Genomic DNA, 23,388 nt, shown 5'->3' on the forward strand with positions numbered 1-23,388 from the left:
CAGAACAGACTTTCTTTCCCTCGTTCCTCTGGAAGGGTGGCAGTCAGAGAAGAGCGAACGCCAGCCTTCCCGGTGGGGTGTTTTAGCACGGGCATCTTTCCTTGGAGAGAGGCGTCACAGAACAAGCCGCAGCAGGCCTGACTCTAGTCTGTGTTCCTCTTTAAAAAGGAAGCAGGGCTTTTACATTCTAGACGTTTTATTTTTTTTCCCCCTGCAGCAAGGAAAGGAATTCAGTGGAATTCATCCACTGTTTTTATTAATCAAAGCAGCATAATGTATATTTTGTACAGCCCTGGTTCTGCTAGGCAAGGACAAAGACCAAGGAGCAACGAAGCCCCCTGGCTGGGAAAAACTTTTTCCTGGGCCAGTGTGGTGTAGTGGTTTGGAGCAGTGGACCCTGATCTGGAGAGCCGGGTTTGATTCCCCACCCCTCATAAGTTGCGGAGACTCATCTGGTGAACTTGGTTGGTTTCCCCTCTCCTCCACATGAAGCCAGTCAGGTGACCTTGGGCTAGTCACAGCTCTCTTAGACCTCACAGCCTCACCTACCTCACAGGGTGTCTGTTGTGGGGAGGGGAGGGGAAGGGGAGTGTAAGCCAGTTTGATTCTTCCTTAAGTGGTAGAGAAACTCAGCAAATAAAAACCAACTCTTCTTCTCTCCGCCACACCACAAACATGTAAGTCTCAGACCATCTTCGCAGTCATAGCCTAGAAGTTTGCTCTTAAAAAAACAAAACCAAGGTCCTTGTATAAAGCTGGACTCTGCACTCGATCTTCCACCCTCTTCCTTGTCCGATTTCTGGATCCATGTGAAACCCCAATACATTTATTCTCTGTAAAGGACCTTTTTACCATGACAGTGACATATAAAAGCTAGCAGTATTGAGAAAAAAGTCCCTCCCCCCTTAGCTAGCAATGGGCCATCCTCTCTTCCATCCCTTGGTCTCCCTTGGAGAGCCAGCGTGGTGTAGTGGTTAAGAGCGGTGGTTTGGAGTGGTGGACTCTGGAGAACCAGGTTTGATTCCCCACTCCTCCACGTGAGCGGCGGACGCTAATCTGGTGAACCGGGTTGGTTTCCCCACTCCTCCAAATGAAGCCAGCTGGGTGACCTTGGGCTAGCCACAGTTCTCTTAGAGCTCTCAGCTTCATCTATCTCACAGACATTAGGAAGAATTTTCTAACAGTTGTTCCTCAGTGGAGCAGGCTTCCTCAGGAGGTGGTTTTTAAGCAGAGGCTTGCTGGCCATCTGTCAGCAATGCTGCTTCTATGACCTTAGGCAGATGATGAGAGGGAGGGCATCTTGGCCATCTGGGCATGGAGTAGGGGTCACTGGGGGTGGGTGGGGGGTAGTTGTGAATTTCCTGCATTGTGCGGGGGGTTGGGCTAGACACTGGTGGTCCCTTCCAGCTCTATGATTCTAAAACAAGTTCCTTGGGGTCCCCCCCCCCCGGCTGCTTATTGGTCAGCTGGGAGCCTTTATGGGTAGGGGCCCTGTGGGCCTGATCGTCCAGCACCCTTTGTTCTGATCTCACTTTCCAGTCATCCATGGCCTTGTTTGAAGCCGGGCCTTATCCCTCCCTTGCCCTGATCTGTTGTTAATGTTTGATGGTGCCCTGCTCTCCGTTTCAGACACACCAGTATAAAAGAGCCTTTGTTTCTCTGTTTTAATAAAATTAACTCTACTTACAGCAGCAGGGAAGGAGAGAGACTGAAGAAAGGGAAACCGGGTCACATGATGCTGCCTTACACTGAATCAGACCCTCGGTCCATCAAAGGCAGTATTGTCTGCTCAGACTGGCAGCGGCTCTCCAGGGTCTCAGGCAGGGGTCTTTCACATCACCTACTTGCCTAGTCCTTTTAACTGGAGATGCCGGGGATCGAACCTGGGACCTTCTGCATGCCAAGCAGATGCTCTGCCACTGAGCCACAGCCCCTCATAGAATCCTAGAGCTGGAAGGAACAACCAGGGTCATCTAGTCCAACTCCCTGCACAATGCAGGACATTCACAACTACCTCCCCCCCCCCCACACACACACCCTCTTGGGAGGAAGGCTTTTCCTTTCCTGTACGGCAGAATGTCCTCTGCAGACAGCCCTTTCCAAGCCTCTGATTACAGGGGCTGATGGCACACCGCCCCACAATGCTCCGTGGCAGTCAGGTCACACATGAAGCTGCCTTATACTGAACCAGACCCTTGGCCCATCCAAGTCAGTATTGTCTACTCAGACTGGCAGCAGCTCCCCAGGGTCTCAGGCAGGGGCCTTTGACATCACCTACCTGCCTAGTCCCTTTAACGAGATGCCGGGGATTGAACCAGGGACCTTCTGCATGCCAAGCAGAGGCTCTACCACTGAGCCACACCTCCTTCCTATCTGCTTTGTGCTGAATCGGACCCTTTGTCCATCAAGGTCAGTATTGTCTACTCAGACCAGCAGCGGCTCTCCGGGGTCTCCGGCAGAGATCTTTCACATCACCTCCTTGCCTAGTCCCTTTAACTGGAGATTCCGGGGATTGAACCTGGGACCTTCTGCATGCCAGGCAGATGCTCTACAAACTGAGCCACAGCCCCTCCCCAAAGTCGCCCCTGCCTGGGCCACGCACCTAAGGCTTGCTTGGTCACAGAATATTATTTTTCCAACCCAGCTGAAGTTGAAGCATTGCCTCGACAACCGAGGCAGCCAAGGAAAAGCTTCCCATCCTTGGTGGTCTCTGAGGAAACGTAGAGAATAAGAGGGGTGGGCTTGGTTGTGGAATTCCACACTGTGAGTGGCAGGAAGACGTGCTGAAGACTTAAGCAAACACGTTCTCATTTAGGCTTCTGGCGTAAAGACGAGGAGGAGTTGGTTTTTATACCCTGGTTTTCTCTACCACTTAAGGAACAATCAAACTGGCTTACAATCGCCTTCCCTTCCCCACAACAGACACCCTGTGGGGTAGGTGGAGCCGAGAGAGCTCTAAGAGAGCTGTGACAAGCCCAAGGTCACCCAGCTGGCTTCATGTGTAGAGTGGGGAAACCAACCTGGTTCACCAGATTGCCGCTCGCTTGGAGGAGTGGGGGAATCGAACCTGGTTCTCCAGATTAGTCTGCCACTCACTTGGAGGAGTGGGGAAACCAACCCGGTTCTCCAGATGAGAGTCCGCCGCTCTTAACCACTACACCCCGCTGGATAGTATGGGTATGAGCTGCTTTCTCCCATTCAGAAGGCATTTTGAGCATTTTGGAAATCCGTTGGATAGGAGTTAGGTCCCAACCAGCCACTAGGAGGCTCCCCTTGACTGCAAAAGAGTATTTTAAATTAAGTTCCGCAGTTGCTGTTTGGCCTTTCCAAAGGGTGGAAGAACTCCCCCACCCTTACTAGCCTGGTTATTTGGTTAATCCTTAAGAACACAAGGAAAGCTATGGTAGATCAGACCCAGGCCCATCAAGTCCAGCAGTCTGTCCACACAGTGGCCAACCAGGTGCCTCTAGGAAGCCCACAAGCAAGACGACTGAAACAGTACCATCCTGCCTGGGTCCCACAGTACCTCATGTAATAGGCCTGCTCCTCTGATCCTGGAGAGAATAGGGATGCATCATGACTAGCATCCATTTTTACTAGATGGACGAATAGCTGTCCATCTTCTAAGAGGAAAGCTATACCAAAGTACCACCGCAGGACTGGAGGGGTGGGCTACTGCATTTGTTAGAAAGATCTGACAACAGGAACTAAACTTCGAAAATGAAGCATAGGGTCCCGCTCACAGCGCCTTATCCCACCTTTCTTCAAACACAGCACATGAGGGTGTAAATCAACTATGAAGATGAGGCGAGAGATTCTGGCCCACAAGTACGAGGTGCCCTTCCCGCTGCACAACCCCCCCCCCCCTTATACGGGCACAGGGTATCCTCTTTGCTAAAGTGGTCAAGGTTCTTCAGTGGGCTCCTGCTTTGTGGCAGAGAAAGATGCTGGTAAGTCCCCATCGGGCAATCCTGGCACAGCAATCTCTCTGGAAAGTACATCATGGCTCATTTTTTGTGAGAAACCAGCCCGGTTCACCAGTGAGGAGGGTCCAGAACAACTGGCCTCTTCCCTCTCTCAGGATACAACTAAACTCCCCGCACACGCACACCTTCCTAGCTCTGGGGGAAGGTGGGTCGCTAGGGGCCATGCTGCATTCTTCTTGCACTCCAGAGCTAAGCACTGGGGTGGTGGAGCATTTCTGGGAACATTGCTGTCCTTCCACAGCAGCAGCGCCTCTTCCTCCCTAATAAGCCAGTGACTCAAGAATGCGGGGTTCTTCTGCGCCTACATATACAGGAGCAAGCGGTTGAGTCATCCCTCAAGGGAGCAGGCAGAAGCAGGAAGCGCCATCCCGCCAGGTGGCCCTCCTGAATCATCACCTTCCAGGTACTGCAATGGGACAAAAGGCCCTCGCACTCAAGACATTTCTCACTCGGGCAGTGGGCTCCGGGCGGACAGTGGAAAGGAAGCGCCTGTGCAGAAAGCTCCCCCCTCCCTTGTGGAAGAGCTCCAGGTCTGGTGGATGGATGCAGCCCTATTCTCTTCAGTATCCGAGAAGCAGGCCTATTCTAGGAGGTGCTGTGGAACACAGTCAGGATGCCGCTGCTGCATTTGTCCTGTTTGTGGGCTTCCTAGAGGCACCTGGTTGGCCACTGTGTGGACAGACTGCCCTTGTACAAATCTATGGTGAGACCACACTTGGAATATTGTGTGCAGTTCTAGTCATCCACACCTAAAAAAGGATATTGCAGAGCTTGAGAGGGTGCAGAAAAGAGCAACCAAAATGATCAGGGGCCTAGAGCAACTGCCTTATGAGGAGCGGTTAAAGCGCTTAGGGCTGTTTAGCTTGGAAAGGAGGTAAAGGGAGACATGATGGAGGTCTATAAAATTATGCATGGTATGGAGAGAGTGGGCAGGGAGAAGCTTTTGCTCCCTCATATTAGAACTCTGGGTCATCTGCTGAAGCTGGAGGATGAGAGAAACAGCTAAAAGGATTTCTTCACACAACGCCTAGTTAAATTGTGGAACTCCCTACCCCAGGATGTGGTGATAGTTGCCAACTTGGAAGGCTTTAAGAGGGGAGTGGACATGTTCATGGAGGATAGAGCTATCCATGGCTACTAGTCCAAATAGATACTAGATGCATACCTATTCTCCAGGATCAGAGGAGCACGCCTATCATATTGGGTGCTTTGGAACACAGGCAGGATTATGCTGCTGCAGTTGTCCTGTTTGTGGGCTTCCTAGAGGCACCTGGTTGGCCACTGTGTGAACAGACTGCCGAACTTGATGGGCCTGGGTTTGATCCAGCAGGGCTTTTCCGATGTTCTTCTGGAAGTGCAGAGGCAGCATAATAAAATAGAAACCGGCAGCTGGTCCTCCAGCCTAGGAATCCCACCTGCTTAAAAAAAATAAAAAAAAAGACGCCTTGCCTAATTGCAGCACACAAACATACCTGCTTTGCAAGGGCACAAATTCCCCAGTCTGCAGCAAAGACCTAATTAAGAAAGATTGGCCGCCCTTGTCAGTTAAAACAAAGTGCCTGTTGTTTCCCTCCCCAGTTTTCTTCTAATGGTTCCCTTACTAATAGCAAACACCAAGTGCTCTAACAAGGAGGGGGAGGGGAAGAGAAATTATTTTGCTTGTTAATGATAATTAATCAGCTCCTGCTGATACACAGCTGATATAATCCCTCAAGATCATTAGGTCCTACCGCATATCTCCCCCTTCCTTAGGTTGATTTTTTTTTTTAAGGCTAGGGAAAAGGCAGGCAGAACTGCAAAATCCTTCCTCTGCATGAAACCTTTTAAAGTGTGATGGGGGACTCTTCTTGGGGCTCTTTCACTCATGCTGAATAATGCACTTTCAAACGGCTTTCAATGCACTTTGAAGCCGGATTTTACTGTGGCTATTTATGCAGGGGTATTTACTTCGCAGTCCCTGCTGAACTGCTTCAAGGCTTTTTCATTATTCATGATTTTACCGACCTTCAGACGTGACTGCGCTGTGGCCTCGTTCTTCCCCCGCAGTTCTAGGATCCTGTTTTAGGACGAATTTAAATACTGCTTCAAGGCAAGAGCAACACAAATTCCCCCTATTTCCATGCATAGCTCTTAACTTTGGGTTTCTCTCCCCACGCCCATTTTGGCTTCTCCCTCACACGTGTCTGTCCCTCCCATCCAACCCCTTCCCTCAAAGCAAAGCACAAAAGAGGGAGTTAAACTTTCATGAAATGTGCAGGAAGACACTGAAGAGAGGCTGCAAAGATAGTAAGGCAGTTCCTGGCAGGGAGCTGTTGAAGAAAGGTGGGGAGGAATACCCAGCAAAAGCACACACAGCCCTATTAAGAGCTAACCCGCCCCTCCAATTAAACTGCAACAAGACTGCGTTTTCAGGGGGAGGGACTCAGAAGCTCCGTGATTCACTGGGGATGCAAAATTAATCACAAAGTACTTCTGGAATTGGGGGGAGCTCTCATGCATAGGATGTTTGAGAATTCGGAGAAGAAAACTGCAGCAAACCGAATGCAAATTTCCCCAGTAAAAATGACCCTAGGGCACTTTCACACCTGCCAAATAATGCACTTTCAAACCACTTTCAATGCACTTTGCAAGTGGATTTTGCCAGTTCACACAGTAAAATCCAGCTTCAAACAATCATTAAAGTGTATTGAAAGTGCATTATTTGGCATGTCCAAAAGTGCTTATAGCATTGCCAACTTCCAGGTGGCACCTGGAGATCTCCTGCTGTTACAATTGATGTCCGGACTGCCCAGATCAGTTCCCCTGGAGAAAATAGCTGCTTTGGAGGGTGGACTCTATGGCATTGTACTCTGCTGAGGTACCACACCTTCCCCAAACACCACCCTCCCCAGGCTCCACCCCAAAAATCTCCAGGTATTTCCCAACCCAGAGCTGGCAACCCTACCCTTGGATAGGGTAGTTGCCCACTAGAGTAGCTGCTGCTGGGGCAAGGGGGTTGTGGGGGTGAAGAAAGGCAGCACCTGTGATCTGTACAGGGAAGAAAACTATCCTTGATACTCCCTTGTAAAAACACGTGTGTGGGGGAGTTACTGAAAGGGAGGGGAGGGAAATTTTAGCTTGGAAAGAAGGTGGTTAAGGGGAGACACGATAGAGGTCTATAAAATTAGGCATGGTTTGGAGAGAGTGGACAGGGAGAAGCTTTTCTCCCTCATAATACTAGAACGCAGGGTCATCTGAAGCTGGAGGGGGAGAGATTCAAAACAGACAAAAGGAAGTATTTCTTCACACAATGCATCGTTAAATTGTGGAACTCCCTGCCCCAGGATGTGGTGATGGCTGCCAACTTGGAAGGCTTTGGAAGGGGAGTGGACATGTTCATGGAGAAGAGGGGTATCCCTGGCTGGTAGTAAAAATGGATGCTAGTCATGAGCCATACCTATTCTCTCCAGGATCAGAGGAGCAGGTCTATTAGGTGCTTTGGAGCACAGGCAGCATAAATGCTGTTGCAGTCGTCTTGTTTGTGGGCTTCCTAGAGGCACCTGGTTGGCCACGGTGTGAACAGACTGCTGGACTCGATGGGCCTGGGACTGATGCAGCAGGGCCTTTCTTATGCTCTTATGAAATCAACTCACCAAGGCCCTGCTGTGGCAAGAAGCGGGTGCCCTCCCCTCCCCTCCCTATTATCCACTTGATAGGCTAAGGGTGGGGAAATTAATTAACTTTTGCTTAGCAGAGATAAAACACTCCAGGCAGAGCAACTGGGGGATTGGAAGAGGAGGAGAAAAGGGAGCCGGCTGGTATTAATTAGCCAGGAAAGCCGGCAAGAGCATCGTTCGTCATTAATTAGCTGACAAGTAAAATTGAGACAAGCCCCCCCCCTTTCCCCATTAAGTACGTTTGTTCGAAAAAACATCAGAATAAAGAAAAAATGAATCCCAAGGCAAATTATGGCAGATCCAGGCAATTAACGGCCGTGGCAATCGAGGGCTGCAGGCTGACCACAAGGCTGAAGAGCCCTGCTGGATTAGGCCACCAGCCTGTTTCCTACAGTAGCCAACCAGCTACCCCCAGAAAAGCCTAGGAAGAGAGCACGAAGGCCTGCACTGTTGTATTCACAGGTACACTGCCTCTGACCCTGGAGTCCCCATTGAGGTATGGCTACTGTCTGCCAAAGGACACTGACCAATGCTTTCCTGCAGCCCCCTCACTGCAAGAGCAGTTCTTAAGTCTGCATGTAAGGTATGGAATCCAGCTTCATGGTTGTCTTTTCAGTTTCTAGGGCTAAAAGTGTCGTAGGCAACGCCTGCTGAAATCTCAGATGTTCTCCCCTCCCTCAAGTAACCAAATCAGATTTCTGCTGCTCCGACAAGCATCAAGTCGCCGGCATAACTCCAGCAGGGCTAGCAAATCAGCCATACAACACAAGAGAAGAAGAGGAGGAGGAGGAGGAGGAGGAGAATCAAACTGGTTTTTACATGCCGACTTTCTCTACCACTTAAGGAAGAATCAAACCGGCTTACATCCACCTTCCCTTCCTCTCCCCACAACAGACACCCTGTGAGGTAGGTGGGGCCGAGAGAGCTCTAAGAGAGCTGTGACTAGCCCAAGGCCACCCAGCTGGCTTCATGCGGAGGAGTGGGGAATCACACCCGGTTCTCCAGATTGGAGTCCGCCGCTCACGTGGAGGAGTGGGGAATCGAACCCAACTCTCCAGATCAGAGTCCACAGCTCCAAACCACGGCTCTTAACCATTACGCCACGCTGATGAAATGTGCACAGTCGGTACAGTTTATACCGGTCGCAGATCCGGGCGACGGCTGCATTTGCTCAGCGTCAAATTCCAACTCTTCCTTTTCCCCCCCTACGCACGCAGTCCCAGCCTACGCATTTGAAAAGGAAAGCCAGAAGGGGAGAAAAGACGCGCGACTCGGCTTAGGTCTGCCATGTTTATTACACAGGATGGGTCCGGATGAAAACGGGACAGAAAGCAGCCGGCTTCGGTTAGCAACGTCCCGCTGTCGCCAGTGTTCAAACATTTGGTCGGTTTAGCCGTTATCAGTTATCGGTTGTACATTCAACATTTAAAATAAAATAAAAACCCAAAAGGCGCAAGGTTGGTGGGAGAGACTATTGAGAGGGGTTGCTTCCAAAAAAACAAACAAACACAGCCTGCCCCCCCACCTCTTCTCACACCCCAAAAAGATACCACGCTGTCCATCGGCGGAACGAAAGTCGTGAACAATCAGCAGTCAGTCATTTACATCACCCTTCGGATGTATAAAAACACATTTACACCAACGTATTTTTTTTAATGGTACAAACAGCTCTGTAGGATTATTTTTCAAGTTTTCCTTACAGACCAGAAGAGACGCATACGCTTGAAGGCACCGGGGGAGTGGGGCAGAGGAGAGCGATCCGTTTCAAAAAATTTTTTTGGTGGGGGGGTAAATGTCCCAAAAGTTCCAAGAAATCCAAGATTAAAATCGCCAACAATGGAAGGTCCTGTATTTTCAGAGCACGTGTTTGCAGCTTCTTTTCATTACCAGGAAAACCCGCAAGAGTAGGTTTTCCAGTTTCTGCTCCAATTAGGGTTGCCAGGTCCCTCTTCACTACCAGCGGGAGGTTTTGGGGGCGGAGCCTGAGGAGGGCGGGGTTTGGGGAGGGACTTCAATGCCATAGAGTCCAATGGCCAAAGCAGCCATTCTCTCCAGGGGAACTGATCTCTATCGACTGGAGATCTCCAGCTAGAACCTGGAGACTGGCAACCCTAGCTCCAACCCCGGATACAAGGCTGCAGATGCATTTGAAAGCTGCGCTCTGTTTTCAGCCCTCCAGAAGTCAACTAGCACAGGCCTCAGGAACAAATGCGAAGCAGCCTTAGCAGAGGGAGGGGGCTGAGGCCTGGGGAAGCCCCCTCCGCGCAGGTTTCCCCGCAGAGACACCCACCAACTGCTAGGGTTGCCAACCTCCAGGTGGAGGCTGGAGATCTCCTGAGCTTACAACTGATCTCCGGGCGACAGAGGTCAGTTCCCCTGGAGAAAATGGCCACTTTGGAAGGTGGACTCAATGGCGTTAAAACCTGTTGAAGCCTCTCCCCTTTCCAAACCCTGCCCTCCTCAGGCTCCATCCCCCAAGTCTCCAGGTATTTCCCAACCCCGAGCTGGCAACCCTACCAACTGCTTTCCCTCCCAGGGCCTGCAGGCTTGCCCACAAAGACGCTGGCAGCCTGCAGCTGTCTCCAGGCATGTGCCATGGATCTCCTGCCAAGGGTGCGCACATGAGGCCGAGATCAGCCACCCACGCTCAGAATCCACTGGCTCATAAACGTATCCAAAGAGATGTCCAGTCCAGGCACCAGGGCCTTCAGTGTGCAAGCCCCTTCCTCAAAGTTCAGCTGTTCTTAGGCCAGGACGGGAAAGCACTCTGCACGTTCTCAATGGCGATGTTTCATTCTGATGCCAATGTGACTAGGAGGGTCCAAAGAAACACAGAACAGGCTCTGGAATGGATGCTTTAAATAGCCACCTGCCCTTGTTTGCATTTGTAACCTTCCAGAGGGCCGTATAGGGAATGTTGAAGAAGAATGACCTAAAGGGACTGCCCAGAGCGTAAATGGCCCTTCCAGCCGTTGTTTCCAAGAACAGAGAGGGAAAGATCCAGATGGCTTTCATGCCAAGAACGGAAAATCAAAACAAATACTCCGACAACCCTCCTGCTTTTCCCCATTTTTTGCAATTCAATTAATGTCGCCAAGAATTGTGCACACGTATACCCCCACCCACCCACCCACCTACTTGCTGCCTGATTTCCAAAGTGACACAAAACAGGACCTGTTAATACGGACTCTCAGCTTTCTTGGAACTGAGACATGTGAAGCTCTCATTGCCTGGAAACAGAGCGCGGAAGAGGTGGGCTGCGAAACCCGGAGAGCTGCGCAAAAAAACCCCAGGGAGACTCAACCACTAAACGGGGGCATTTGGCACTGCGTCCGGCTTCCTCCCTTCCTCACCAGGAACTGCTGATTTGCTGTGCCTTAGTAACACGCAGTAGAAAAGAGCAAGAGTCCAGTAGCACCTTAAAGACTAAGAAAATTTCTGGCAGGGTATGAGGTTTCATGAGTCACACAGCTCACTTCTTCAGATACCCAGTGACTCACAAAAGCTCACAGAATCATAGAGTTGGAAGGGACCACCAGGGTCATCTAGTCCAACCCCCTGCACAATGCAGGAAATTCACAACTATCTCCCCCCCCGACACCCTCAGTGACCCCTACTCCATGCCCAGAAGATGGCCAAGATGCCCTCTCTCTCATCATTTGCTTAAGGTCATAGAATCAGCATTGCTGACAGATGGCCATCTAGCCTCTGCTTCAAAACCTCCAGGGAAGGAGAGCTCACTACCTCCTGAGGAAGCCTGTTCCACTGAGGAACCGCTCTAACTGTTACAAAATTCTTCCTAATGTCTAGACGGAAACTCTTTTGATTTACTTCCAACCCGTTGGTTCTGGTCCAACCTTCTGGGGCAACAGAAAACAACTCGGTACCCTCCTCTACATGACAGCCCTTCAAGTACTTGAAGATGGTTATCATATCTCCTCTTTAGGCTAAATATACCCAGCTCCTTCATCCTTTCCTCATAGGACTTGGTCTCCAGACCCCTCACCATCTTCGTTGCCCTCCTCTGGACACGTTCCGGCTTGTCTACATCCTTCTGAGATAGCGGTGCCCAAAACTGAACACAATACTCTGGGTGAGGTCTAACCAGAGCAGCTCTCCCCCTGCCAGAAATGTTGTTCATCTCTAAGGTGCTACTGGACTCTTGCTCTTTCTACAGCTACAGATAGACTAACACGGCTACGCATCGTGATTTATTAACGCACAACCGTCTACTCTCCGATCCCAGTTGTTCAAACTCCAGTTTGCACCACAAACGGTTCGCCACTTGTACAACTGAGTGTCCGTCGCCTCGCTTTTAATTTTTATTCTGCGGGAGGCAGATTCTCAGAGGGAGGGGGAAGCTAAGGACGGCACGGCTCCACCATAACTTTTCATATTCCTCCTTTCGAGAAGGGAGGGAGGGATCACATCTCCTCCATAGGACACAGTAGCTAAGCAGCAGACTTTGAACGCAGACTCTTGAAGATCAAGTTTCTAGGTCTCATTATTGCATGAAAAAGCCTGAAGAAATACGACATTCTTATTGTTGTTAAAAGTTTCAGCACAACACCCGGCCCCTGTCCCAGTTCCATGACTTTCAAGGCATTTCTGCCACTGTTCCTCAAATAAAATTAATGGTTTTAATTTCTACACGTCACCCACCCTGGAAAACCAACAGAGACACCCTACGGAAATAAATACCCCTTCAAAATTAAACACGATGTTCCTGTTTGCATAACTATTTCTATAGCTGAACGGGGGAGAGGGAGAAAAATAAGATGAGGCAGGAATTCTGGAGCCCCCCCACCCCAAAACAAATGGATTCCTGGTCCTTTCCGGAATACGCATAAATTTTAAAAGGGAGCAATAGTCCAGCCTGTACATATTCTCTGCTTCTACAAGCACATTTAGGGTAACCATCCTCCAGGTGGGGGCCTGGAGATCTCCCAGAATTACACCCATCTCCAGACAACAGACCAGCTCCCCTGGAGAAACTGGAGAGACTGCTGAATTACAACTAATAATGAAGCTTAAGACAATGCATTCTCCTGGATTGAATAGAGACCTGGGATTCATGTCTCATTACCAATGCTGGCTTCTCCACGCCTACTACCCCTCTGCATATCATACTTAATCTGATCACGCCTGCTAATCTCATTTGCCTGCCTATTGACATTTACATGCTATTGACATTGGCTGCCTGAATTCACTCTTCTCTACTTAAGGATAGATGGGCTCACATTCTAGCTGTATCTGAAGAAGTGAGCCGTGACTCACAAAAGCTCCCACCCTGCCAGGAATTGTGTTAGTCTTTAAGGTGCTCTTGCTCTTTTCTGCTTGGAGAAAATGGCTGCTTTGGAGGGTGGACGCTACGGATTTATAATCCGCTGAAGTACCTCCCCAAACCCCACCCTCCAAAGGCTCCACCCCCCCCCAAATACGGGAATTTCCCAGCCCAGAGCTGCCAACCCTAGCCACCTCACACAACCCCAGAATTCATTACCCAGCACAGAATCTTACTTTCCCATTTAAATCAAGTTTCTAGTCCTCACAGCTGCTATTAGGATTTTCCCAAGTGAAACAGCTTCCCACCCCCCAGGACAGAACTAGTGGGCACAGGGTAGCTTTAAGTAGGCTTTGCAGGATACAGAGAAGAGGGCAAAAGCATCTGCCAAGCTGCAGGGCAGGTTTGTATCTCGGGTGCAAAACGTGTACCCGAGAGACAGCCCCGGAAGCAGAATCCAATTCACAACACCCGACATCTGGAAAAACATTAATGCAATTACGGCAGCAATTGAAGGTAAGGGGGGGTGCCTACACTCTCTAGGCAAGCTGGGACTGTCCTCTGCTCCTCCTGATCGGTGCAAATGCCATGCGCCAGCAGTGCACCGTCTAACTGCACATGCGAACACGCAGACACAGGCCAAACAGCAAGACACATTCACACACACACACATGCGCCCCCGCCGCACACACAGGGGCTCAGAGTACGAGGCACGAGATCAAAGGCTAAAAAGGCAGCTGCAAAGCAGCTGTACGCATTGCAAGGTGCAGCTGTACCGTGCACGGACGCTCTCGGGGGCGGGTTCTGGCCGTTCTTTCCCCTGACATGGCTCATGAAGGAGGGAGAGGGGAGTGGTCCAGTCAGCACACCACACTGGAAGATGGAACATTCTGACACAGTAACCGGTCCCTTGTCCTTCCAAATCTTGAAAGTCATAGAATCACAGAGTTGGAAGGGACCACCAAGGTCATCTAGTCCAACCCCCTGCACAGTGCAGGAAATTCACAACTACCTCTCCCCCCCACACCCCCAGTGACCCCCTACTCCATGCCCAGAAGATGGCCAAGATGCCCTCCCTCTCACCATCTGCCTAAGGTCACAGAATCAGCATTGCTGACCGATGGCCATCTAGCCTCTGCTTCAAAACCTCCAGGGAAGAAGTTACCACCTCCCGAGGAAGCCTGTTCCACTGAGGAACCGCTCTGTTAGAAAATTCTTCCTAATGCCTAGACAAAAACTCTTTTGATTTAATTTCAACCCGTTGGTTCTGGTCCGGCCTTCTGGGGCAACAGAAAACCACTGAGTTCTGCCCAAACTGTAATTCCCAAACTGAACACCCAGGCCTGCTAGCGTGAAGCAAGCATAATCACCTTGGGTACCAGATTTCCGGAAGGGAAGGCTTATAAATATTTTAAATACCTAAAAGGCTCCTGTAAGCCAAGATCAGCAGCTCAGAGGAAGCCGCTCACCTTCTCGCGGTCTTTCCTCTTCTCCACCATGGGGGTGGAGGAACTTGCTGAAGGGGTTGCTCATTGCCTGACCCTCGTGACCATCCCAGAGCTACCAGCCTTCCTCACCAGGAGGTGTTTGGTTCTTATCGTTCAAGCCTTCAACCAACAGACTGACATACCTAAACAGACACACACCCCTGGAGGAAAAGATGTTTTTAAGAAGTGTAAAGCACAGACCCAGGCCATACAGAAGGGAAAAGCCAAACTGTCCTCATGGCAAAAGAAAAAGCAAACATGTTCTTTTAAGAGGAGGAGGAGAAGAGGAGGAAGAGGAGGAGGAGTTGGTTTTTATATGCCAACTTTCTCTACCACTTAAGGAAGAATCAAACCGGCTTACCATCACCTTCCCTCCCCCTCCCCACAACAGACACCCTGTGAGGTAGGTGGGGCTGAGAGAGTTCGGAGAGAACTGTGACTAGCCCAGGGTCACCCAGCTGGCTTCATGTGGAGGAGTGGGGAAACCAACCTGGTTCACCAGATTAGCCTCCACCGCTCATGTGGAGGAGTGGGGAATCGAACCCGGTTCTCCAGATCAGAATCCACCGCTCCAGAAGGATCTGTGGCACAACAGCTTGCTTATTGCCATGAAAAATGGAGGAAGCACAGAAGTCAGTAGGAATATCTGGGGGGGGGGGAGATGGACCCCCCTCCATCAGAATTTCACGAAGGAATTCCTTCTTCGAAAGCGTTTCATCAGGGGCAGTTTCTGTGAGAGGGGTGCACATAAAATCCAGCTGTAAAATCAAGTTGGGCTCCCAAGTTCTTCTGCTCCCTGGAGCACAGGATATCCAAGCCCCCCACCCAGGGATGCCAACCTCCAGGTCTTTCACATCACCTACCTGCCTGGTCCTTTTAACTGGAGATGCTGGGGATTGAACCTGGGACCCTTCTGCATGCCAAGCAGAGGCTCTGCCACTGAGCCACGGCCCCTCCAGGTTGAGCCAACCCCCGACACCAGCTCTGGCTGAGATGGTTTTCCAAAATCAAAATCCCAAGCCCTTCAGTTTTAGTTACAAACCCGTTAAGGAACAATACTGTCTTTCTTGGTCCAAAGACTTTTGGGCCCACCCTGTCTCCTTCCAAAGCCCTGCGAGGTAGGTTCCGTTTTATTACCTCCTCCCCCCATTTCCCAGATGGAGAAACTGAGGCACAAAGTTGGAAGTACTAACTAGGGCCAACCCGGCGAACCTTCTGAGATCTGATGAGATCAGGCTAGCTTGGACCATCCAGGTCAGGGCAGACGAACAGAGGTATTCCTCGGAGGCCACCCATCCAAATAATCGCCAGGGTCAGGGCTGAGAGTGTGCGACTGGCTCAAGGTCACCCAGCAAGCTTCCATGGCTCGAGTGGGGATTTGAACCTGGGTTTCCCAGGACCTAGTCAGACACCTTAACTAATGCACCTGTCGAGGATGCATGTGAGATGACAAGCAATTAAGAGCGGGGATGCCAGCTCTCCCCCCACCAACAAATTTCCCAAATCCACCCAAAATAAACACAAGCTGAAATTAATGTCTTTTTTAAAGCCCGCATTCTGGACAATCTCACTCGAATGCCACAGAGCACTTCCAAAGCTCACCCCCTGCCCATGACAAAACCCGCTCTTTGCAGGAATCAAACGCTGAACGCTCATTTTTCAAGAACGGCAAGGGAAGCTCAAGTCTTGTGCGACAAAATTGTTCTATGTTGAAGAAGAAGAGTTGGTTCTTATATGCTGACTTTCTCTACCACTTAAGGGAGACTCAAACCAGCTGACAATTGCCTTCCCCTCCTCACAACAGACACCCGGTGAGGTAGGTGGGGCTGAGAGAGCTGTGACTAGCCCAAGGTCACTGGCTTTGTGTGGAGGAGTGGGGGAACAAACCCGCTTCTCCAGATTAAAGCCCATCGCTCCAAACCACCGCTCTTAACCACTACACCACACACTCACCCCCTGCCCATGACAAAACTCGCTCTTTGCTGGAATCAAACGCTGAATATTCATTTTTCAAGAACGGCAAGGGAAGCTCAAGTCTTGTGCGGCAAAACTGTTCTATGTTGGGGGGGGAGAGGTACAACCTCCTGTTATGGGATAAAGGCAGGACTTAGGGGATAGTTGTGAGGTCAGGGGTCTGGAGAGGATGCAGCACACAGTGACTCACTAAGACGCTGGCATGGGCAGAGCAACGGAAGAACCTAACGGGCTTGCAGAACCACACGAAGGTCTGTCTCTGGTCCTGCCTCCCGTTTCCATCCGTGGAAAGCCAGAGGTTTCAAAACTGCCGAACTTTGCAGTTGAACACATGAACACATGAAGCTGCCTTATACTGAATCAGGCCCTCGGTCCATCCAAGTCAGTATTGTCTACTCGGACCAGCAACGGCTCTCCAGGGTCTCAGGCAGAGGTCTTTCCCATCACCTACTTGCCTAGGCCTTTAACTGGAGATGACAGGGATTGAACCTGGGGCCTTCTGCATACCAAGCAGAGGCTCTACCACTGAGTCACGGCCCCTCTAGACACCAGAGCACATCTCTGCGACGTGTAGCAGAGAGTTAAATTGCGGAACTCCCTGCCCCGGGATATGGTGATGGCTGCCAACTTGGAAGGCTTGAAGAGGGGAGTGGACCTGTTCATGGAGGAGAGGGCTATCCATGGCTACTAGTCAAAATGGATACTAGTCATGATGCATCCCTATTCTCTCCAGGATCAGAGGAGCATGCTTATTACATTAGGTGCTTTGGAACACAGGCAGGATAGTGCTGCTGCAGTCGTCTTGGTTGAGGGCTTCCTAGAGGCACCTGTTTGGCCACTGTGTGAACAGACTGCTGGACTTGATGCGCCTGGGTCTGATCCAGCAGGGCCTTTCTTATGTTCTTATGGAGGACAGGGCTTTCCATGGCTACTAGTCAAAATGGATACTAGTCATGATGCATGCCTATTCTCTCGAGTAACAGAGGAGCATGCCTATTACATTAGGTGCTGCGTAACAAGCAGGATAAATGCTGCTGCAGGGGTCTTGCTTGTGGGCTTCCTAGAGGCACCTGGTTGGCCACTGTGTGAACAGACTGCTGGACTTGGTGGACCTGGGTCTGATCCAGCAGGGCTTTTCTTATGTTCTTAACACAGGCAGGATGGTGCTGCTGCGGTCATCTCGTTTGTGGGCTTCCTAGAGGCAGCTGGTTGGCCACTGTGTGGACAGACAGCTGGACATGATGGGCCTGGGACTGATCCAGCAGGGCCTTTCTTATGTTCTTAGAGTTCCATTAGTCTGTTACGGGTCCTGCGAAGGAAGGCACTGGAAGGGAAAGGGGGAGACATTCTACAGACGTAATATATACATTTATCTCTGTGCAAATGGGGGGAAATTAAACCCAGCCTCTTTCCCCCACCCACTCCCCAATGCCGCAGATTCTAGGATCACACACCTCTCATACACACACTTTGGGGGCACACAAAGGCAAGAGCTTAATTTCACAAGCCCGACACTGAGAATACAGGGTGCCCCCCCACCGCCCGCCCTCCCAGTGGCCTCGACCTTCTGACCCCAGCTCTCTTCCCCCTCCCAATTCCCTTCTTTTTGGCCTCGGTGTGGAGCACGTTGGTTATAAGGCGCCGCACACACATTTTATCATATATATATATATATTATTCTTTAGATATGTATATATATGTATATTATCTTACACATACTGGATAAATTGCGAGATAAATTTAGATATGGCTTTCTGCGATAGGGGCAAGGTGGGATGGAGACGACGGCGGGAAAACAGGAGCCGAAACTTTGGTCAGAAACTGCAAAAATACAAGCGGCTCCCCCCTGGCACACACACCCCTCCTGGAGAGAGGAACATCCCCCTTCTGCCCTGGATCTTCTGGCTTCTTTAAGAGGCAGATATGTGTCCTGAACCCCCCAACCCCCAAAGCAGAACTCAAGAGCTCCAGAGCGCCCCCCCCCCCGATCTGACAGCAGGCGACAGCAGGCGACGTTCAGGGACCAGAAACCCCTTTCAGCCACCCGTTTTGCAGAGCGAGGAAATGGTCAGCGCGAGAAAAAAGAGCCACGATGGATTTTTGCGGTGCTGCCCCACCGCCAGCACGTGCCACTGTGTCGCTGGGGCTACCGGGATCGGCCCCTTCCCCACAATGTCCTCTGCTGCTTATGTCAAAGGTCACAAGTTGGAAGAAAGCCTGGATTTTGCTGGGTCCGTTTCGGGGACGCTAACTATGGAATCCTTGCGGGCAACGCCCGAGTCCTGCGGGACGCCCGCGGCTGCCCCCGGGTGGGCCGCGGCCGTGGACATCTGGTGGGGCAGACTCACACGGGGCGGCGGCTGGGCGGCTCCCCGGGGCGCGGCTTGAGGGGCACCCCCCGAACTCTGCGACGAAGCCCCCTGGCCCCCCGCGATCGAAGAGTCAGACTCGTGAGCCGACGAAGGGGGGCTCTGGCTCATGGTCTGAGAGACGCCGTGGGGCAGGGAGGGCTGAGAGGCCGAGAGCGGCCGGGACTCCTGGCTGAGGCTGCTCGTCGGGAGGGCCTGTGTGCTCTTGTGGGCGGCCAGCCGCTGGGGCGAGCCGGGGGGCTTCTGCTGCGTCAGCGAGAGCTGGGAGCCAGACTGACCTTTGTCGCCCCCGTACGGGAACGTCCGGCTGGCGAGAGGGCTCTGGGTTGGCGGGCTGGACACTGCCGCGGGGAAGGGGCCGCTGGAGGAGGCCGAAGGGGGACGCTGCGGTGGCGGCAGCTGCTGCTGCAAGCCCGTCTTCTGCTGGGGGAGCTGCTGCTGCTGCTGCTGCTGCATGCTGAACTGCTGCAGGCTGGTTTGCTGCTGCAAGGTCAGTTGCGGCGGCGGCTGTGGCTGCTGCTGCAGCAACGCCGGGGAAATGGAAAAGGGGCCCGGGAGGGCGCTCTGGTACTGCAGGCGGCGCACCATCCGCGGCGAGCCCACGCCCATGGGGCCCACCAGCGGGCTGGCCATCTGGGGGCAGAAGCTCATGGCGACCGCCTGCTGGAGGGTGGCGATGGCCGAGTTCGCCTGGGGCGGGGGCGGGGGTGGGCCGTAGAGGGCCGCGTGCTGCTGCCGGAACTCGGCCTGCTGCACCATCTCCCGGTCGTACTTGACGATCTCCTGGATGATCTCGTTCTCCTGGTTGTTGAAGACCCCCGAGCTGAGGTCGTGCTGGACCTTGTGGAGGAGGGTGGAGTTCTTCTTGCCTGCGGCGGGGGAAGAAGCCACGGGTTAGAGTGCAACGGTCATAGGCAAATATTAGATTAAAGATATATAAAATGCTTGCAAGTTGCGGCAATTAACAATATTAAAGTTATACTCCCGGATGGAGCATGGCATGTTGGTTTAGTCGTGAACTAGGAGTAAAGCAGATACTGTGAACTCTAAGCGGCTCCAGGCAGCCGGGCAAGGCCAGCCAACTCTTAGCAAAAAACCCCCAAAGAGATAACCGCAGAAACACTTTGGGCCTTGCTGTCGATGCAAGCTGGGGGGGGGGGGTAACACAAATGCATATCAGCATCATTCTCACATCCTTGGTGTGAATCAAAAGTATTTCTCACCATATTATATGATTGGCCATTCATATCGTTATCTGCATTGCTGTTTGAAGATTTGGGACCTTGATTATATCTTGACCGTGTAACCTTGCAAATATCAATTAACCATGTAACCTTGCAAATATGGAACAATCGATAGAATGCGTATACAGGGGAAAGTTTTTATCTGATTAGTATTTTTTACTGTATGAGAAGGATGCCTTTGATCCCTGGGAAAGATTTAATGTAAAGGTTATAATAGATAGGAACAGATTTAGTTTCTCATGGAGAAAGAGTATATAAGTGGTTAGAAATTGTTCAGCAGTTGGGAGTTCTTTAGCAGACTATGCTGAAATGCTGTCTGTCTAAAGAATTTTCCCCAGCATGGCCCATCCAGAGGTATGTGAACTTGGTATTTTTACTGTAAATTTTACTGAACAGATGTTAATACTTTGCTAATTTTCTGTAACATCTTGTTATATTCTGTAATATTTTGTAAGATTTTTCATACAACGCTGATGTGTTTTTTACTTTAAATATTTCTGAAGTTAGCAATAAAAAGAATTTAACTGATTCAATTAGACTGCCTCATTGCTTTGGGTAACTAATTCTAACAAGGAAACATACCTTTTAGAAAAGGTAAAGGTCCCCTGTGCAAGCACCGGGTCATTCCTGACTTATGGGGTGACGTCACATCCCGACGTTTCCTAGGCAGACTTTGTTTTACGGGGTGGATTGCCAGTGCCTTCCCCAGTCATCTTCCCTTTACCACCAGCAAGCTGGGTCCTCGTTTTACCGACCTCGGAAGGATAGGAGGCTGAGTCGACCTTGAGCCGGCTACCTGAAACCGACTTCCGTCGGGATCGAACTCAGGTCGTGAGCAGAGCTTGGACTGCAGTACTGCAGCTTACCACTCTGCGCCATGGGGCATACCTTTTAGTGAGGTATAAGTCCTATAGATTTAGTCACTGATAACAGTAACTGAGCGTCTTCAAGAGGCATTACAATATACCAATAGTTGTAACTTTACAAACGGACAGTCCCTTCCTTCCGAAGAGCCTTTATGCTCGCCCGTTTAAATGCTGCACCCTCAGCAGTATTAAACGGAAGATATAGAAATCTACCATATTCTGACAGACTTTGCTCATGCAATTCAAATAGGGTGGCCAGGTGCCCGCTGGTGGCGGGCAAACCCCTGGCAATTGCCCCCAATGCCCACCGACCACCTGAGGGTCGGCGGGCAAACATACACGCAAGCGTGCATACCACGCGCGGCACTTCTGGTTTAGAACTAGAGGTTCTGCCTCAAGAGGAGCCTTTACCTCTTAGTTTGAGTGGTAAAGGGCCGCTTTACCACTCAAACTAAGAGGTAAAGGCCCTTTAAGACGCAGTACTTCCCATTCTAAACTGGAAGTGCCATGGGTGCGTCGGCGCGCACGCTTAAACAAGAAACCCTCCCGCCGGAGGAAAAGAGGCACCTGGCAACCCTGAATTCAAAGAAAATTGGCACGTTATCTCATAAGGTGATGGAATGCCCCCTCTTTAAAGACCACCGAGATAAATGGATCACCCCCATATTGGCGAGAATTCCTGCCCCCATAACAAGAGACAAAATAGTCCCCTTTTTGCTGATGGATAGAGATCCAAATATAACACTGGCCGAGGCCAAATATCTCTCCATCATATTTTCCTCTAAGAAATAACTGCTCAGGACCTATGGGTCATAGGAGCAAAGAAGGAAAGGAAAGGAATATACCAATAGGGGAATGGTACCCAAAGCACATATATGCGGGGGGCGGGGAACCACTACACCTGAATGTGATCAATTATATAATTTCAAAAAGGTGATTTATAATTCCAAATGTACACTTATAATCTTCAAAATAGTTGTGTCCAAACAATGCAAACTATCCATACAAGGTTTTGCGATTATATCCTTGTTTCACATCAGCTTCATCAGAAGCCTGTTGCTTTACATCAAACTATTTACAGGAGAATCTTGACCGCTTCACTTAGTCTGATTCTAATCCTGTTACCAAGAAGATTATTCTGTTTAAACTGGCAGACCACGCTGTTATAGCATTGGCCTTTCTTTCGCCAAGGCGGAATGTCTGTTGCAGAAAGGCAAGTCGTAGAATCATAGAGTTGGAAGGGGCCATAGAGGCCATCTAGTCCAACCCCCTGCTCAATGCAGGATCAGCCTACAGCATCCCTGACAAGTGCTTGTCCAGCCTCTGCTTAAAGACTGCCAGGGAGGGGAAGCCTCACCACTTCCCTGGGGAGCCGATTACACTGTCAAACAACTCCTACTGTAAAAAAAAAAAATCCCCTAATAACCAGCCAGTACCTCTCCGCCTGCAATTTAAACCCATTATTGCGAGTCCTACCCTCTGCTGCCAACAGGAACAGCTCTCTGCCCTCCTCTAAGTGACAGCCCTTCAAAGACGTAAAGAGAGCAATCCTGTCCCCGCTCAACCTCCTCTTCTCCAGACTGAGCATTCCCATCTCCCTCAGCCTTTCCTCGTAGGGCTTGATCTCCAGGCCCCCCATCATCCTCGTCGTTCTCCTCTACACCCGCTCCATTCTGCCCACATCCTTTTTAAAATGAGGCCTCCAGAGTCGCCCTTCCCCTCCTCAGAAGGATTTTTTTTTGGTCTTTAGCACAGACTATGCAAAGGCCACCTTTCCTCCTGCCACACAGGGCCCGTCGTTCGAGGGGGGAAACCTGCCCTGAATTTTAAAACCAGTAAGACACATTACAAAACATTAAAATCTGCCCAATGGGCCCAGTTCAGCCCGAATGCAGAATCTGGCTTTTCCTTGGTATGGAATTGGGAACTTTCCTCTCCTTTCGGCAAACAGCCCTGAGGATGCAGCCACGGTTTCCCCGGGGGCTTCCCTTGGGGTTGCCAACCTCCAGGTGGTGGGTGGAGATCTCCCACTATTGCAACTGATCGGGCCGTATGCTAAAGATCCCTTTTTTAGACCGTCTGTGTCCCTGCCCTCTTCAGTCATTGGACTCCTTGGTACATATCCTTTTGCACTGTCCTTATGTATACCAACTTAGGCTAAAATGGATGATACCATGTTTTTAACAAATGGTCCACATCTTCTCGAGCAACCTTGGAGCAAAAGGTTAAGTTCCTCTTAGAGGACTCTGACCCTCAGCGTACTTATTTTGTTGCTCTTTTTTTGGAGGATGCAGAGAAGAGATGAAGGGAGGTGTTTTTAGAGATGGGTCTTATTTAAGTTTTATGGTTTTATTGTTCAAGACCTCGGTCTAAGAACAGGGGGGAAAGAAAGATATTACAACTGATCTCCAGCCGATAAAGATCAGTTCCCCTGGAGAAAATGGCCACTTTGGCAACTGGACTCTGTGGCATTGAAGTCCCACCTCTCCCCAAACCCCGCACTCCTCAGGCTCCGCCCCAAA

The 23,388-nt window shown here is 50.6% G+C and overlaps 2 protein-coding genes across 2 annotated transcripts in view; one reads left to right on the forward strand and one right to left on the reverse strand.

The window, feature by feature from the left end:
• Positions 1-23,178, forward strand: part of LOC130493984 (hippocampus abundant transcript 1 protein-like) — a 163,714-nt gene extending 140,536 nt beyond the window's left edge. Inside the window, exon 13 of the mRNA XM_056867615.1 lies at positions 23,168-23,178. Within this exon, the coding sequence (XP_056723593.1) occupies positions 23,168-23,171 (4 nt within the window). The 3' untranslated portion in view covers positions 23,172-23,178. The remainder of the gene's footprint in view (positions 1-23,167) is intronic.
• Positions 18,586-23,388, reverse strand: part of HCN2 (hyperpolarization activated cyclic nucleotide gated potassium and sodium channel 2) — a 65,523-nt gene continuing 60,720 nt past the window's right edge. The window contains exons 8-9 of the mRNA XM_056867618.1: positions 19,220-19,625; positions 18,586-19,090 (exon numbers count right to left, since the gene is read on the reverse strand). Coding sequence (XP_056723596.1) covers positions 18,586-19,090; positions 19,220-19,625 — 911 coding nt within the window. The remainder of the gene's footprint in view (positions 19,091-19,219; positions 19,626-23,388) is intronic.

This window comes from Euleptes europaea, chromosome 2, assembly GCF_029931775.1.
Source record: "Euleptes europaea isolate rEulEur1 chromosome 2, rEulEur1.hap1, whole genome shotgun sequence".
In the NCBI taxonomy this organism is placed as follows: Eukaryota; Metazoa; Chordata; class Lepidosauria; order Squamata; family Sphaerodactylidae; genus Euleptes; species Euleptes europaea.